General features: G+C 36.5%; 1 protein-coding gene across 1 annotated transcript; it reads right to left on the bottom strand.

Annotated features, from left to right (window-relative positions):
* Nucleotides 1-1,400: 1,400 nt before the first annotated feature.
* On the bottom strand, nt 1,401-16,892 carry LOC135157840 (transmembrane protein 138-like). The gene is made up of 5 exons (XM_064114839.1): nt 16,767-16,892; nt 10,451-10,587; nt 8,218-8,389; nt 7,513-7,588; nt 1,401-5,043 (listed from the first exon to the last, which is right to left on the bottom strand). The coding sequence occupies exons 2-5, from the start codon at nt 10,573-10,575 to the stop codon at nt 4,934-4,936; spliced, it is 483 nt and encodes a 160-aa protein (XP_063970909.1). The 5' UTR covers nt 10,576-10,587; nt 16,767-16,892; the 3' UTR covers nt 1,401-4,933.
* Nucleotides 16,893-19,431: the final 2,539 nt, after the last annotated feature.

Raw genomic sequence — 19,431 nt, 5'->3', positions numbered from 1 at the left:
TCTAGAAAACATTTTGAATAAACATGCATTTTAGATGTTGGCGTTGCTGACTTTCCATAGTTGTGGTTGATTGGATCAATTTGTAAGATGGAACCCTGCGCCCTGTCCCATCTTTGAACTCCTGAACAGGATTCTCAAATGTATAACCAGGCTTATTCTGTAGTGTCCAAGGTCTTGTTAACCATGTGCAGGCACTACACTGACTTTGACAATACCATGACAATAAGCTGCATTAGCACCCGTATCAGACATCTGAGCTGGTCATTAACAAAGTCGTATTGCCCTACATTTTCTGAATATCAGGAAAGGATAGATATATTGTTTGTATTTTCCTCGGTCTCAATGCGTGTATTGACTTTGCACGCAGAGACGACGCAAAATATACCTTTGTATTTTCCCTGGTCTGTCATCCGGGCCTTTGATGATGCGTATGAAGAGATACGCTTCATAATGTTCCGCGCACCAAGAACAAGAACCAACACTGGATCTGGGCGCTTGCAAGTACGTCATAATGGTAAAGTGCAGAGCCTAGACCCTGATATTAACATGACACAAAAGAACTATATTCTTAAACAAAACACCATTATTGTGATTTTTGCTCTAGATATCTTATTTGGATAATAATGAAAATATTGACTGGCTCTTCTTTCGGGGAACATCAAAAATATATTGCCCTTAAAAGACCCATATTGCCCTCGTCTAAAGACTCGGGCCAATATGATTCTTTTGCTGGCAATATATTTGATGTTCCCGTCAAGACCAGTCAATATTATATAATTATTTCTTGCTGCATTCAACAATAATGATAATAATAGTCAGTTCTTGTATAGTGCATAACACATTATGAATAACGTCTCTATGCACTTCCAAAGGACTTGGATATTATTACCCCAGCTGTAGCTCAAGCAGCCTTTCCAGCGCTCGGCATTTCAAGGAATAAATTCCTGCCAGGTACCCATTCACCTGACCTGGGGGCCGTTTCATAAAGCTGTTCGTAAGTTAAGAGCGACTTTAAGAACGACTGGTGATCCTTTTTTACGCGCTAAACCATCGCCAATGAACATTTTGGTGTACACCACTTCACTCAAGAAAGGATCTCCAGTCGTTCTTTAAGTCGCTCGTAACTTACGAACAGCTTTATGAAACTCCCACCAGGGTTGAGTGCAGCACAATGTGGATAAATTTCTTGCCGAAGGAAACTACGCCATGGCTGGGATTTGAACCGACGACCCTCTGTTTCAAAGTCCGGAGACTAATCCACTGGGCCACAACGCTAAACACCAAATTAATAGTGCTGTTTCTGAATCAGGAAATTTCTACATCTGAGCTGCATCAGTCTGATCCGCATTCAATGTGGACTATTTGAGGATGAATTCATGAAACAGGTACGAAAGAGTCCATTACGATTCTAGAACAATTTCGAACTTTAATGGTATCAGTGTCTACACTTGAATATTCATCAATTTTTTAATTTCTACAATCATTTTTAAATCCAAAATCAATTCACCGACTGATCATGTTCACATACGTGTACAAACTTCTCCTATCAATAAATACCATGCAATAATGCTCCATTACAAAAATTACAATTAAATAAACGTACGTCCAATCATACATAAAAGAATACTTCTGTTTGTGTCAAGGTGAAAAGATAAATGAAGGTGAATAAAATGACTGGCCCTGGAAAATGAAACAAACTTTCTTAATTGGGGGGGGGGGGGTCTTATTATTACTTGGCAACAAGTCAATTTGACTATTTTCACCATCATGAATATTATTTGGTGCTGGACGATACCAGAAGTCTTGATTATACCCTTTCTTGACTTAAGTACAACTTTTCATAAGTAAGTCCAACTTAAAATATACAGTTCATCCTGGCATCAAGTTGGCTCAAATAAAGCCAGCAAATAAACAGGAAAATTTCAATGAACTTTTGACAAAAATTACCAATGAATACCAGATTTACAATCTTTTAAAAAGAATATACAAATGTAGGGTACATGCAAGCAGCTCTCCCACATATTATATTATGTAAATTGTAAAAATTGAAATTTTCAGGGAAAGTAAAAGATTGATTTACATGCATGGACAGTCAATACATCATTTTACACATCAGAAAGGAAAAGAGAACAGGCTAAAAGATCATGTGAATTAGTGGTTTAAAGTTTCATTTTAAAGGTAAAAGACAGTAGTTGCAGCGAACAATTATTTCATGAGAAAGTCTTTTGAATCAAGGTTAGGCCTAATTGTCAAAATATTATCATTAATGTAATTTTACCTTTGTAAAATCATGAAATCTTAGCACAAAATAGATAATTCTGCTGATCACTAACACAGAAAAGCATATGTGGGACAGTGTATATTGCTTCAAAAATTCCTGTCACTTGATGGAATTTCGTGCTTACTTTGCACATTTCTCAACAATTTCGCATAGCTATTTGGCATATATTTACATACAAACACTTTGGTGGTAATGGGATTGAACTCATTTAGAGATCGTTACCACAACTGGAATTTTATCTTCATGTTTGTCTTTCAAAAAATAAGTTATACAATAATTTCAACAGTCATACTCTTTTCACGTACTAGTATTTATATCTTTATACTTTAATTATTGGTGTCATAACTGCATTTCTGTTTTTTCAGATGCCTTTTTAGATTGATACCAAAACTTGGCTCTTTACCAGATCATACAGAAACCTTATGCCAATCAGTTTCATTAACTCACCTATCTTAATTGTGATTAACACATTGTGATTATTATAACATAGATTGAAGCATATGTGAACTGATCTGCACCTCGGAAATTCCGAGGTGCAATAGTCCGCAAGATAGATGGCTCATAATAAATGCTGTGTTTATTACAGTATAAGTATATTTGTCCTAAAGTTCACTCTTTTTGTAATTGTTTTTTCTCCAGGAAATTCGCATAACGTCCTTTGTAAACAGAGAAGCAAAATGAATTTTCAAGAAATCAATGAAGGTATGATTATTCATCACATCTCGAAAATATTTTGAAGACACATGCCATTTTAATAGATGTTGCTGTTGCTGGCTTTCCATAGTTGTGGTTGATCGGATCAATCACAACTCAGTTCAGATGAAGTCATTTTGAGGAAGAGGGATATATTGACAATACCATTCTGGGCCTGTCTTACAAAGATGGTTGCGAGTGATCCGATTAATCGCAACTATGGATGGCCAGCAACGTCAACATCTATTATGCATGTTTGTTCAAGATATTTTCCAGCTATGATGCATATTCATGTATTCATTGTTTTCTTGAAAATTCACTGTGCTTCTCTTTGTTTACGAAGGACATTGTGCAAATTTCATACAAAAAAATTATGACTCTGATGGATTTCCATAGAGTTACGATTGATCGGATCAATCATAACTCTTTGTAAGACAGGATCCAGATGTACTCCTGCTACTGCCGCCTTATCAATATTAGCAGCTCCCGGACAATCACTGGGAAGTTGAATTGCATTTGCAATCTGATTTTATGATCATTTTGTGTGCTAGGACTTGTTACAGCAAAATTGTAATCTGTGCTGAAAGCGTAAATTTTTTTTTAATAAGAGCTAATTTTGGATTCAAATTTCAATTGAAAACAACTTCTAAAGAAAAGCAATGCGGTGATGACAGCAATAAATTAAGTGAAAAAACAAATTCAAAATACATCTTGGCTTTTCCAAAGGGCTAAATTATGAATATTGAACTAATTTTATCACTTATTTTTTTGATAGACAAACTATTTGCATGATTTAAATAAAACATTCAAATCAACAAAATAACATGATTTTGTACATAAGCCACTCCGAAATGCATTAAGGCCACTGCACACCTTACGATTGGACTGCGACCCGGTTTTGGAATAAAATGTAGAATTTGATGGCAATGTTGAGACGTGGAATATCTTAATGTTCTAGATCATCGTATGAATATCTATGTTCAAATATGTGACTATGCTATCATCCGTATTAGAATAAAAGCAAATTTAATATCTAGTCATAATTACGTCATACTTATCGTACGATTGGCTTCGATTTGAAACTCAGTTGGCCTTTACTTCAAAATAAAGGCTTGCAATAATCCAAAATAGTGATATTAGTATTCTTACAGTTAATTTGCGCCTAAAATAAAAGCACAACTTTAATTCACATTTTCAGAAAATTAGAAAAATGCGATTTGCTCCAAGATCGGATCATGGACAAGTCGTACGGTGTGGGGTGGCCTTTACATCTCATTGGGTGTAGTCCTTGCAGGATCTAATCCAATATTTTCTGTCTACCAATGCTATCAGGATCACCTGTCACAGATACAGAAAGTGGAGTTTCACTCTGCACACCAAACTTTTCTTCAACAATATCAGAATTTATAGAATTTATACGACAAAGACATTGAGGGAAGCTGCTTGCATGCGATGTGACATTCCCAAAACAAAATTTTTCAAATACATAACTCTGTTATTATTTGATGGATTTTCTTCAAACTCTTTGCAGGATCTATTCCAATATTTTCTGTCTACCAATGCTATCAGGATAAATTGTCCCAGATACAGAAAGTGGAGTTTCTCTCTGCACACCAAACTTTTCTTCTACAATATCAGAATTTATAGAATTTATACGACAAAGGCAATGGGGGAAGCTGCTTGCATGAGATATTCCCAAAACAAATATTTTTCAAATACATAACTCTGTTATTATTTGATGGATATTCTTCAAACTCTTTTCATTATTTTTCTCAATTTTTCAGTGCTTCATCATAACCAACATAGTATCTTGGTGGGTTTCCTTCCTCTCCATGAAAATCTGTAAGTCCAATTGCGCAGTACAAAAACAAATCAAGATTTGAGTGGCAAAAAGTTATAAATACTGTACATATATCACACTGAGATGGTGGGTGAAGACGAGGGGAGTTAGGTCCTTTCTCATCTGACTTTGTCGAACTGTTCTCGGAGCCACCTAGAGTCGCGGTAGAATCGAGGATCTCCAAGCCGTAACGCCGTGCGCTTGTAGTAGTAGTAGTAAAATACGGCACCTGATGGATAGATGATATCATAGGGGATTTCATATAGGTCATGTAATAAAAACACAATTCTCAACTACTCTGCATTGACAAAAATGATACTCTGCAACATTTTAATATTTCTAATTCAAGAACATGGATTGACAGATGACAGACAGATGGATGGACAGATGTACTCTAAGTGACTGTGATGCTTCAAAATGAAAACCATATGGCACGAATTCACCAAAAACAGTCTAAATTTTGAAAAGAAATATGGGCAATTCCATAGGTTGGTGGACATGAGCTCAATGTGTCTTTGTACATACAGCCCATCTGAACCGTAACGTGAGTAACCACTTTATCTGCACGCCTAGTAAAAACCATGTGTTCTTTATTTTTTTAATTATATACAAATTTGTCTCCCTAATATACTTCTTTGAAATGGATATAATCAACTTTCATAAAAGCCTTGCATGAGGACACTTTTCACTTATGTCCACTTTTCATTTTATGCATGTCCAAATCATGTAACATGAGTAACCGACACATTTCAAAGATTTGCCAGGAGCATAATGAAATTTCCCAAGTTTTGTTTTTATACAAAGGATAGTCAGACTGCGTACTATGTTGTGATAAAGAGATGTTTAGTTCCTATCAATAATAAAGCAATATTGACTGGCCTCGGGGCGATACGACATATATCGCCCAAACTAGATTTATATCGCCAGAGTCGTAGACGAGGGTGATATCAATTAAGTGAGGGCGATATATGTCCTTTCGCCCCCAGGCCAGTCAATATTGCTATTATTAACCAAATCAGACATCTAGAGCAAAAATCGTTAAAATTTAGATATTTTAAATTTTGAGAATGAGAATCTAGTTTCTCGTGTTGAGCAGATCGACTGGGCCTCTGAACTTTACCATTGTGACGTTATTGAAATGACGCGTCTCTGGCCTAGGGACGCAGTATCCAGCGTTGTCTCAACTTGATTACCATTATGACGTATAGCACTGCGCGGTTCAAGGACGCGTACAAAATCGCGTAGAATACCTGATATTAGCGCTGTCTTTTATTGCCCGATACATTTCCACGCATTTTCTCATTGACTTTCCTGAGCGGGCAATAAATTGGGCCCGTGGATAAACAATTGGAATTTTATTGACCGGCCATTTGATCCCAGTCTTAAGCAGGCAACAATGTTTCAAAGTTGCACTGCTCAGATGTCTGATACGGTTAATAATAATGGAGATACAGCTCCAAGTATGAGTCAAGGTGTCTCCAAATGTAACGTGAGTAACCGTGGAATAGCCCATATGCAGGCAAATTTTTCTCCCACCACCTGGACCCTGGTAAACAGCATAATTTTATTAAAGCAAGCCGGCCGAGCTGCATTGGCCAGCGCTGCATAATTACAATGCACATGCATGCACTACTAGTGCACACAGCAGATGTGGACTTTTTCCCGTGAGGCATTGCAAATTTCAGCCTGTCCGCTGCAAGCGATAGATGGCGCACCTTATTTTGAATCCACCGAATTGATTGCACGTTTTTTGCAACACCCACTAGTGGCCCACATTGTACTTTGGTAAAAGAACCATGGACCATGGATTCTGTGTAAATTCATCGCATACACTAGGAAAGGTCCAATTACATATGTGCAATTTAGGCAAAAGGCACTAAATTCGCGTTTGAATGCAGCGTGATCAGGTGCAAGGGAGGGGGGTTTACAGGGGTTCAAACCCCCCCCTCAGGTTTTTTTCGAAAACCTTTTTTTTTTTTTTTATGAAAAGACCTGATTTTTTCTCTTTTTTTTTTGCTTGTCAAATTTTCATTAACTCGAGGCCCCCCCCTTCCAAAAATCCTGCGTACGCTACTGAGCGTGATAACACAAGAAGTCTGCATACATGTAGTCCATGGGTTTGTAGCTTGGTACAATAGACCAGTTCGTAGTTACTTCTGGGACAATTTTGGTCAAATGACCTTTCATTTTTTCCATTAAGATAGGTAGATTTCAAAGCAAGATATTACTTATGCATGCCTTACATAGCGGGATGAAGAAATTGAATAGTCCAGGTGACTAGAATAGCGCATCAATGAACACTCTGTGAAGTTATTTGTTGCATTTCTACTTTGAATGCATACTAGAGGATGTTGTACAATGTACTTGGCAAACTGTGAAATATACCAGTCATTCATGGACGCATTTTTTTGTGGATGTGAATGAAAAACACAATTCAAAAGAATATATGAATAATCAAGACATCGAATTTGGTGCTTATCTCGTTAATTTTTAAACCACCATGTCACTTTAGTACAAATAACCTTCCTCTAATCATGCGCAGAATCTTCTGATCATGCGCAGAGTGGAACTACGAACTGGCTTATTGAAACAACTCTTGTGAATTTGGGCTTTTACATCCAACTGATTCTCTTAAATGTTGGAAAATACAATAGTATATTGAATAAGCTCCTCCCCCCCATTGTGAATTTATTCTTACCGACTCTTTGAAAGACATACAAGGCCTGGTATCCATTGTTCCATATATACGCATCCACATTGTTCCATCGTAGTGTCTGCAGTAAAAAGAGGGGAAATGTTTTTATACTTCATGTCAAACTAGTTGTGTCACCTTAAACAATATCAAAATCACATCTACATAGATTTGATAAGTTTTACAGAGCTCTAGAATTCAACCTAAACTTTTATTCAAATGTGTATCACCATAAAGAAAGGGCTTATCATAATATCATATACCCTGTTATTGGAGAAAAAAATTCACACCTAAAAATACTAAATATCGATTAAAACTACAACATATACATTCCCCCCCCCCCCCAAAAAAAAGAGACATTGTAAAGCGGATTGCAGCCAGAAAGGAATTTCCCTTGTGATTAGGCGACCCAGAAGAGTATCATAAATATGACAATATTAGAACAAAGTTTTTGAGGGAGTACCATATTTTGTCTGTGGAATTTTAAAACATCATATCTCAAAATGCAACAATTTTGAGGAGAGCTTGATAAAAAATTCAATTATAGAGTTATGACATAACATAAAAACGTAGCAAACTTCTTTTGAATCGAAAGCATTTTATACAGGTATAGGAGCCTGTTTTCAGATAAAATGATGTTATCAACATTCCCTATTTCTAAAATACAGCTTTTTCTGAGCTGCCCGAGGATTTGTTAGAAATCAGACTTACCATTGTCCAAACATGCAGTCCCACACAAAGCATGAAATAGACAAAGACGATTACGATGGTGAATTTGAACTTGACGACGAGGTAGCCGACCAGCCCTGCCTGAAAGACGTAGGTGTTGAAGAACATGAGAAAGATGACAATGGTTGCAAAGATCTGAGCAATGTCTTGGATTCTGAAAGGAAAAATGATTACAAGAAAAAGCATTAAAGAAACCCTCAAAACCAGTTGAGTTCATGTAAAAGATACAGATCAACAAAAGTTTGAGGAAGATTGAATGGATGACAAGAGCATTTAATAGTGAGATCACTAATGCTATGCAGATCCTTCCATTGGCAATGCGACTAAGATTAGTAATGTCAACACATGTACAATTTTCCCATAACTTTAGTACAAATTTCACTTTATTTTTATCTTTTTATCTAGTCTATCACACGATCAGTTGTTCTCCTAATAATACATAGTTCCCACCACCACGATTTGTGCCACGATTCAAACGGCGGCCTTAATCGTGGAGTAATCGTAGTGGTCGTATCAGATCGTACATTATCTGTCGTGGTAATCTTACTGATCGTAGACAAATTCTGAACGGTTCAACATTTTCGCAATCAGTTACAAAAGGCCAATCATAGCTTTCGTAAAGGATCGCATGACAGTGGGAACGGGTTATTATATACAAGGACACATAATACAGGTTTCATAACATTTTTGTGTCATGGAAAATTGTTTGTCCTATGAAAATGGGCCAAAAAGTGATGTTTGGGGTAAATTTTTAGTGTCTTACTGAAGCCTGAAATTATGATGTACCTGATGATATAATGAATGCACAAGTGACCAGTGTTTTTGCTACAGTAGTGGACGGCAGTGGTTGGGCCCAACCAGCACAGATTTTTGACCACCACTCGTCATGAAAAACACTGCTTATGTCCACCACTAATTTCAAATGAAGTGTTCCAAAACTTACTACTTGCAAAGAGGAATTGCACTTGCGTTCATTTCAATCTTTAATCTTGTTTTATTTGATAATTTACATTAAACATTCTTACCAGTATATTTGATAAATTAGTTCATTTTCAAACATTTGCTAATGTCAGATTGTTATTACATTGATGTTCACTTCAGTTTTGTCTTTAAGACCACCAAATATGCCTGAAAATTTTTTGTAATGCCTTGAAATAGTGACCACCATTGAAATGGGTCTTGCTAGATCACTGCAAGTTACATTTTCTCTTCTATTCTGAGAAATATGCATTTATAGAATTTATATCACATGACCAATGGGGAAGCTGTTCACATGTGACATCACAAACCTAAACTCTAATAATACATTCCAAATTATATAATATAATAATATAGGGTATTTATATTGCGCACATATCCACCTTGTTAGGTGCTCAAGGCGCTCCTATATTACCCGGCTAAGCTAGGCGTTCATAGCGCACACAGCTTTTTAAGGAATTACTTTCTACCGGTACCCATTTACCTCACCTGGGTTGAGTGCAGCACACTGTGGATCAGTTTCTTGCTGAAGGAAATTACGCCATGGCTGGGATTCGAACCCACGACCCTCTGTTTCAAAGTCCGAAGACTAATCGCCAAGATGATTCTGTTATTTTTCTACTTTTATTAAAGCAACTTCAAGTTTGTCATATTTTCAAGCATTTTTTTGTTACAATGGCAATCCATCCTCTGCTACTGATTTTATGCTAAATGATATAGCCTATGCCTGATTTATTGTCAATATATATTTGTTATATTACATTGTTATGTAGAAGAAATACAAATGAAAATCAAATCAAGTGGTAAATTGCCAATCGTCTACTGCCAACTCGTCCACTCACCACATGGTCTACTTTCATTTAGTCTAATGCCATTCTGTCAATCAACATTTCGTCTGACAACAATTTGGTCCAACTATCACTTCATCTTATCACCATATCATCTCATAACCAGTTGGTCTAATATCCATTTCAATTCCATTCATTTCGCACAATTAACACTTAGTCCAATTAGACCAAATGGTATATGGACTAAATGGCTATTGGACCAACTGGTTATTAGACGAAATGGTGAGTGGACGTATTGGCATTTAGACCATGTGGATAGTGGATGAACTGATGGTAGACCAAATGATGGTAGACGAGTTGGTAATTGGACGAATTGGCATTAGACGAATTGGAAATAAACCCTCCAAGTCAGGGACAACTTTCCCTTAAAAAAAATGTACACAACTTACATGAAGAGGACCAGCTGGGTGACATTGTCAAGTCTGAGAAGGTCACAGAATGCATTGATGAAAAGGTCTACAAACAGAAGAAAGTACTGCAGATACAGCACCCCTCGGTACTGCGACACTTGCATCTTGTGGATATCCTGGAAGACATAAGAACAAAGAAAAGGTGAGTATTAAAGTATGCTGCAGAACAATCAGAACAGCTTGGTCAAAAGCTCTACAAACCAAAGTAAACTTGCAGATACAGCACCCCTTGATACTGCAACACTTGAGGATATATCCTGGAAGTCACAAAACAAGAACAAAGACAAGGTTTAATGAAGAATGGATATTTATCAATCAAGAACACATTATTTGATAAAAAGGTTTACAGTATAGGCAGTACTGCATGGTGCAAGCAATGCTTGCTCATATCTATTTTCTTCATAATTTGTTTAATCATTCTCTTCCGATTTCACCCTCTAAATATGGATTTTCTATCCATGTTTACAAGTCTCGCTTAGGCATGTATTGGGACCATTTCAAGGCTCTGTGATGTAAAAGTATGTGTAAAAATATTTACAAATATCATCACGGAGTAATAAATTCGTGTTTGATAACTTATTTTATTTATTTTTGTTAGCTGCATGTTCCATGGCACTTTCCAATATCATGCTCGTTCGTATCCAGTGGCGTAACAGGCGGGGGGGCAGGGGGGGCAAGCTGCCCCCCCTGGCGGAGCTCACCGGGAAAATAAAAAAAAACGGGAAAAAGAAAAAAGGGGGAGGGAAGGGAAAGGGAAAGGAAAGAAAAAAGGGGAAAGGGAAAGGAAAAGGGAAAAGAAAACTAAGAAAAAACATAAAAAAGGGAAAACGGAAAGATAACGGGAAAAGGAAGGAAAAAAGAACAAGTGAGAAAGAACAATTCGCCCCGATATACAAATACATTGGCATGATTAGTAAGACAGGGAAATAAATTAAAGATGACAAAAAGGCAAACAAAAGCGGGAAATAAAGGCAGAATGGAATTAGCCAAAATCTAAATCGGAAAATAAAGAATAGGGACAAGATAACGTACACTACCGGGCTGCCGAGGATTGAGATAACGAGCGGGAATAAAAATGGATGGTATATAGCATAATGTCGTATGAAAGTCTATCATAAACTTGCTAAATCTCCAAAGGCTCTGTCCAAGAGTCAAGACCCGGGCAGTGGGGGCTCTTCATCTGTAACCTTTAATGGGTTCTATAACGGGCCCCTATATGGATCCTTCCTGCATTAAGCTTTACGTTGAAGCACTGGCGTACCGGGGGTTGGGGGGGGGAGTTGGTTCTACAGCCAAGGGGAAATAAAAGAAAATAAAGGAGGCAGTGAAATGAGATGAATGAAAAAAAATATATGACATGATATTTGCTATAATGATGTAACAAGTGGAATGCCTCTGGCCGTCTCACCTGCATCACGCGATTCAATATAGCAGCAGTGCTGATTTTGAAAACTACTATAACTCGCACAAGATGTTCAGTGATACTTGGTTACTCTTATTTCCACGTTTTATGAACTAGACCAATACACTTATAGAGATATGATGGCAATTCAACAAATACCCCCAACGTGGCCAAAGTTCTTTGACCTTACATTACCTTTGACCTTGATCATGTGACCTGAAACTCGCACAGGGTGTTCAGTGATACTTGATTACTATTATGTCCAAGTTTTATGAACTAGACCAACACACTTTCAAATTTATGGCTGTAATTCAACAAATACCCCAATTTGGCCAAAGTTCATTGACCCTAAATGACCTTTGACCCTGATCATGTGACCTGAAACTTGCACAGGATATTCAGTAATACTTGATTACTATTATGTCCAAGTTTCATGAATCAGATCCATAAACTTTCAAAGTTATGATGGTAATTCAACAGATACCCCCAATTCGGCCAAAGTTCATTGACCCTAAATGACCTTTGACCTTGGTCATGTGACGTGAAACTCATGCAGGATGTTCAGTGATACTTGATTAACCTTATGTATAAGTTTCATGAACTAGGTCCATATATTTTCTAAGTTATGATGACATTTCAAAAACTTAACCTTAGGTTAAGATTTTGATGTTGATTCCCCCAACATGGTCTAAGTTCATTGACCCTAAATGACCTTTGACCTTGGTCATGTGACATGAAACTCAGGCAGGATGTTCAGTAATACTTGATTAACCTTATGGCCAAGTTTCATGAACTAGGTCCATATACTTTCTAAGTTATGCTGTCATTTCAAAAACTTAACCTCAGGTTAAGATTTGGTGTTGACGCCGCCGTCGCCGCCGCCGTCGCCGTCGGAAAAGCGGCGCCTATAGTCTCACTCTGCTATGCAGGTGAGACAAAAATCTATCACATAATTAGAATTTCATTTTAACAGGCTATTTTTTTTCTGGCTCGCTTCGCTCGCAGGCGACTTTTTACAAATTTTCCCACATTTGCTACAGTGTACCCCTCGCAATATTTGGATGATTTCGATACCCAACTGTATTGAATTTATGTGTTGTGTTAAAGCTATATAAATACACTGTAAAAAAAAAACATTGAATCAGTAGTTAACACTTAATGTATTTAAGTAGAATTTACAATTTGTAATTATTTTTCGTTGTTTTTAAGTAGTTTCAACTTGTCTTTTAATTTACTTGATTTACTTGATTTATTTGGGTTCAATATACATTTAAGAAAATTCACGTATTGATAGCTTGCTTTGATTGAGTAAATCTAACTCAATTAGGCAAAGATGATTATTACTTATAAAATCATGTTGAATGTACTTATATTTTCAATTAACGCCATATTTAAATAATGCATGAATATTCATTAGAGCAAGTAAATGTGTTTTTTTTTAATAACTGTCATTTCTATTTGTGTTTGAAATTGTTTTGGATAAGGGTGTGCTAACTATTGTATTCTTTTGTTGAATCAAAGAAAAGGCAACATTAAATAGTCATTTAGCAGAAAATTATTCTCACTGTTTTATTTGTAAGAATGAAACGATCGCGTATAAATATCAATGTCAGTACCTATACATGTACAGGTAAGTGACAATTCACAAAGTCTAATATTTGGATAAAACATGTATAAAATGAAAATGATGCCACCAAAAGTGGGACGATGGGGGAGCGGACTTTCGAATCACGAAAGTCCATCCACTCCCCCATTTGATATTTTCAAATATTTTAGTGATTGTTTTACTTAATTGAATTAAGTTATTGTAACTAAATCTTTTGAGTAAAATGGAAGCAAAGAAAATAAGTAAATTTTACTTAAAACTGCCAAAGTCATAAATACTTGAAAAAATTAAGGCAATTTTTTGCCACAATTTTATTAAGTAATTTCTACTAATTTTTTTTTAGTGTATACACGCAATTTGATTAAAATAAGTGGCCATCTGTAAGGTTTAAAATGGCTTTGATATCAAAAGGTTCCGGGGCTATGCCCTGGACCCCACCCATAAAGCACTGTTATATGGATGAGTTTGGACCATGGCCCCAAAAAGTTCTACAACCAAACAAAAAAAAATGAGGAAAGAAAGGAAAGTGTATTATGTTTTTCTGAATATCACATTAAAATCTATCTTCATGTTAGATTCTCATGAAAAGGTGATTTCGCTCGCTCGGGACCTATATTAAGCTACTTCTTGCCAGAAGCGCCATACTCGGCCCCCTCGAGCATATAGAGCTTCGCCCTGATGCTCACAATCATAACAAAAATCCTGTTCACCGTGGCGTACAAAAAAGAGAGAAAAAAAGGAAAGAGAGGAGGGTGAAATAATTATGATATCATCTTTTTAACATTATGTCAAAATCTATCACAAATATGGATTTTTGCAATAAAAATGTCAAAAATTTTTGCTCGCTCGCTTTTATATATATGTATATATTTGCCCGATTCGCCATATCACCCCCTCAAAATTTTTGCCTTATGACGCCATTGCCTGTTCCATGATATGACCGGGAAATTTTTGGCTTTTGCCCCCCCTGGCCACCGACCCCTGTTACGCCGCTGTTCGTATCGTGACGCTCATCAAGTTCTATCGATGCGCTGCCGATCGTCGATGGCTCTACTCACAGTAAACCTCGCGCAGGGGTACCTTCTTGAGAACTATAGGCAATTACGATCACCCACAATACACCTCAACTCAACATTCGATCGAAGGAGCGGACGAGATTGAAATTCTGCAAATCAGGCCCATATTTCCGTTAGAATATAGGCCTATATCAATTGTTAATGCAAAACTATGTTATATGATGTTTTAAGCTTTTTCTGTCATTTTAGAGATAAATAAGGTAAAAGTTGGATTTTTCGCCTTGTTTTTGCAATCTTGTTTTAACTTTTATGTTTTGCTCTGTGAAATTGAATTGCGAAGGTCTTAGTCTTACGGTACAAAATTATTTTCTAACGCAGTAATATGCGCGTCCGGAATCACAATAGTGTCCGGTAATACAATATGTGACTATAGTCTATACCGTATCGATCCGAAAACATGCGCTCTCAAACCGACTAAGACTAGTCTGAGACCTGAGTGAGCTATGCTACGCTGCCTCCGGCCTGTAAATTTAAAGTAGATTCCTCATGAAGAATTACCCAGACCCAGTTTAGATCTATGACATGGCATAATTGTACTTGATGCCCCCAGGGGACATCAACTTTTTTACCTTGATTCGTGGATCCTCGACCCGACCTTGTTTATCATCGGCGAGTTGATATCCATCCGCGCGTGATTCGGTTGATCGCGCAACAAATAAAGTAATTGGGGGCATCAAGTGCAAGTAATATAAGAGAGACGAGCTATAGCTCTCAAGGTTAATTTTGCCAACAAGGTTAATTTTTTTGAAATTTTTGGGGGCATCAAGTACAAGTAATATAAGAGAGACGAGCTATAGCTCTCAAGGTTACATTAGCTATCAAGGTTAATTTTGCCAACAAGGTTAGTTTTGGCTACAAGGTTAATTTTGTTGAAATTTTTGGGGGCATCAAGTGCAAGTAATATAAGAGAGACGAGCTATAGCTCTCAAGGTTACATTAGCTATCAAGGTAAATTTTGCCAACAAGGTTAATTTTGGCTACAAGGTTAATTTTGTTGAAATTTTTGGGGGCATCAAGTGCAAGTAATATAAGAGAGACGAGCTTTAGCTCTCAAGGTTACATTAGCTATCAAGGTTAATTTTGCCAACAAGGTTAATTTTGGCTACAAGGTTAATTTTGTTGAAATTTTTGGGGGCATCAAGTGCAAGTAATATAAGAGAGACGAGATTTAGCTCTCAAGGTTACATTAGCTATCAAGGTTAATTTTGCCAACAAGGTTAATTTTGGCTACAAGGTTAATTTTGTTGAATTTTTTGGGGGCATCAAGTGCAAGTAATATAAGAGAGACGAGATTTAGCTCTCAAGGTTAATTTTGCCAACAAGGTTAATTTTGTTGAAATTTTTGGGGGCATCAAGTACAAGTAATAATAGAGAGATATTCTCTAGCTATCAAGGTTAATTTAGCCAACAAGGTTAATTCGTTTCGACGATGTTATGAAGGCTTGCGCGGCTAGAAAATAGAAAAAGAGGGGAAAATGGGGTTAGTGGAATGTAAACTTCTGAATAAACGTGCTGAATAACTGGAAAATTTGGGGGCATCAAGTACAAGTAATAATGGAGAGTTTATTCTCTAGCTATCAAGGTTAATTTGTCAACACTTCTACTAGTTCTAGGATTACTTGCCGGATCACTGCTTTCATCAATTTTGGGGGCATCAAGTGCAAGTAATATAAGAGGATAGATGAGGAGGCAAGGATGCGCGCTCATCTAGATGCACCTGTTTGCGCAATTGTACTCGCATCTCATATGGGGTGCGCTAGCGCAAACCGGAACTACTTTCTATTTTTTTTTATAGTGAGAGAAAAGAAATGTTTACATTTTTTGGTAACGAAGAATCATCGGGAAATCAAGGAGTACCAAAAGGTAAAAAAGTTGATGTCCCCTGGGGGCATCAAGTACAATTACGCCTATGACATAAGCAACCAATCAAATTCTATTCGTAATCTGAGTCTAAAAAAAGTTAGTCAGACTCACAGTCAGTAGTCACTCACACAGTCACATTCGCAGTCAGTCTCGGCTCACGTCACTCAGCCAGGCAGAGAAGCGGCCTCCTGCCACTTTTTGTGCCAGTTATTTCAGTCCCACATACCAACAAAAATGTTTGTTGCCTTGTCAAAGTGAAAAAAAGGGCAATACGTGTTTAAATTTACCCATCTAGAAAGTTAGAAAGTTACAAAATAGTGACAGTTCCAGAAATTTAAAGTGGCTCACCAATTATTCCTGGCAGAAATCGACAAAAAAATAAAGAATGGTAGTAACAAAACAAGGTTTTGAGTGGACGGTTTGGTTTTCGGGACAGATCTTTCCAACTGCAGAGGAATTTAACTGTAATTAATCAACGTAGAGGGAGACAGTATCATCGTCCGTTTTTGTGTTTTACATCTTGACATAAAACCCCAAACAAGCTAATTTCATTTTTTTTTTAAACAATCCCCAAAACGAGCCATTTCGTTTGTTTTTTTTACGACGATTTATGTACTTGTCCCTGATTCATTCTCTTTCGTTCTTTCAAGTTAGCGTGGATGAGTACAAGGCGACATTTTGCTGACTCAGTGGAACAATTCAGACATTTTATCCGTATTTGCCATTTTCTTGATTTCATTCTCTTTTATCTTTCACTTCCCTATATAAATCTTTTTCTTTTTTATTTTCCCCCTCTGATTACTTCTTTTTATTTTCTTATCATTATTATTATTGTCATTATCTCCTCCTCCTCCTCCTTCTTCTTCTTCTTCTTGGCTTCTTCATCATCTTCTTCTTCTTCCTCTTCTTTCTTCTTCTTCTTTGTAGTAGTAGTAGTAGTATAGTAGTAGTCGTAGTAGTGTAGTGTTTTTCTTCTTCTGCTGCTGCTTATTTTCCTTCTTCACACTGTGAAAGGATATCAAAAAATAAGGGGGACATATGTACATTTTTCAACATCCGTGAGAATTACAATTTGTATACATTAGTGGAAATAAAATATTTACGATCACGTGAACCGTGGATTATTTTTTTGGTATATATTAAAAAATGAAGGTTTATTACCTCCCAATTATTATCGCTTGTTGAGGATGAGGAAACATGACAAAATACTGAGATTTATGGATGAGGCATGTTAAAGTGGCGTAATGAACTATGAAAAAAAAATGAGGGGTCCAACTTAGTGTATTGGGGGATGCCGGGGGGATGAGATGCTGCGAGCGAGCGAAGCAAGCAAGCAAGCAAAAATTCTGACCTTTATAGAAAATATCATTGCATTTTATATTCTTTCCTTTTCTGATGGATTTAAGTTAATCAGCTGAAATAGACAATAGTAAATAATTGTATACATCATTTGCAGTTTTACACAATTGAAAAATTTATAGGGCCTACAACATTATATGAACTGATCATTTTTTTTAATGATGATTTTCAACAAATTGCACAAAATTAGATAGCAATGTTGAATTTCTGATGAAATAAAAGTTTAACATTATTGTTCAAATAAAATGTATGTCTATACTCCCTTTAAAGTCTCAAAGTACAACCGTAAGTTTATATAAAGGGCTCAATGGCAGGAGGGGTTAGATCCATTTTTCATCAAATTTGATTTTTTTTATTTTTCTCAAAAAAGATTTTTAGTAGCTCTAAAAGATGATACCAAACAAAAGTTGAAATTCCCATTAAAAAGTTAACACAAATGTCAAGGAAAAGTAACTTTTTTAAAGGGGTTAGATCCATTTCAGTTTGTATGCAAAAGGGGCTGGATCCACAAAGGTAACCGTGGGAAAAAAATACAAAAAAGGGCAGATTTCTTTTAGACTTAATTTTATGTTCATACGGTAGGGTATTATTACAATTTAATTTCGCAAAAGAATATTGCAATATGGGAGAATAAAACAAAAATGATTTTCTTGGAATGGTCTAAAATTGATCTAACCCCTTTTGCAAACAAACTCTTTTGAAAATTTCATTTGCAAAAGGGGTTATATCCATTTTTCATTAAATTTGATATATTTTTTTGTCTCACAGTCGATTTTTAGTATGTTGCTCTGATGATCTCAAAGAAAAGTTAAAATTCCCATTAGAACGTGAATAAAAATGTCAAAAAGAAATTATTTGTTTTTAATTTAGAAGAGATTGGATCCATTTCAGTTTGTTTGCAAAGGGGGCTAGATCCACAGAGGTAATTTTTGGAGAAAAAATATTTTAAAAAATATGAAGAAAGGCACGATTTCTTTTATACCCATGTTCACATGGTAAGTTGCTTTTATAATAAGCCAAATACCTTGGCTTGGTCTTTTCGCATGATTTGACTTGGTCAAAGCATGTGAATCTTGTTGTATCCAAATGTTCCAAACTGTCAGGATTCATCCGCAGGATCGTGAATTCACGAAATCCTTTCATTTTGAAACGTTTGTTCTGTTCACTTTGTCGACCTATATAATTGAATACGGTATACCAGTCTGGCTACCCCATCAAAAAAACCACATATCCTCTCTTGAAGCAGTTCAACGTCGATTCACACGTTTCTGCTTTCCTTATGATCGGGCAAATTCACTATCTTATGATGAAAGATTACACAGCTTAGAACTCCCACCATTGTATAACAGACTGGTCTACCTATCTACCGCCTTTGTTGTAAAATCGTTGTTTAGAACTTACGACATACCTACTCATATCTTACCCAGGCCAAGAACTCGGAACTCTCACAAGTTACTCTTCATCCATGAATTCGCACGATGTAATGCCCTGAAATTTTCTTGTTTCTTTTCTTTCCCCAGATTCTGGGAAGCTATCCCTTCAGAGATCAGAGATCTTTGCCTTGGTGTATCTGTGACTCCTTTCCTTAATGCTCTACGTGAACACTTATTCTCCATGCCTCCAATTGAAAATGCGTTTTAATGAGACATGCAGA

This window comes from Lytechinus pictus, unplaced genomic scaffold (assembly GCF_037042905.1).
Source record: "Lytechinus pictus isolate F3 Inbred unplaced genomic scaffold, Lp3.0 scaffold_20, whole genome shotgun sequence".
NCBI classification, from domain to species: domain Eukaryota; kingdom Metazoa; phylum Echinodermata; class Echinoidea; order Temnopleuroida; family Toxopneustidae; genus Lytechinus; species Lytechinus pictus.
Note: the sequence above shows the minus strand (reverse complement) of the source record. Positions and strands in the feature narration are given on the sequence as shown.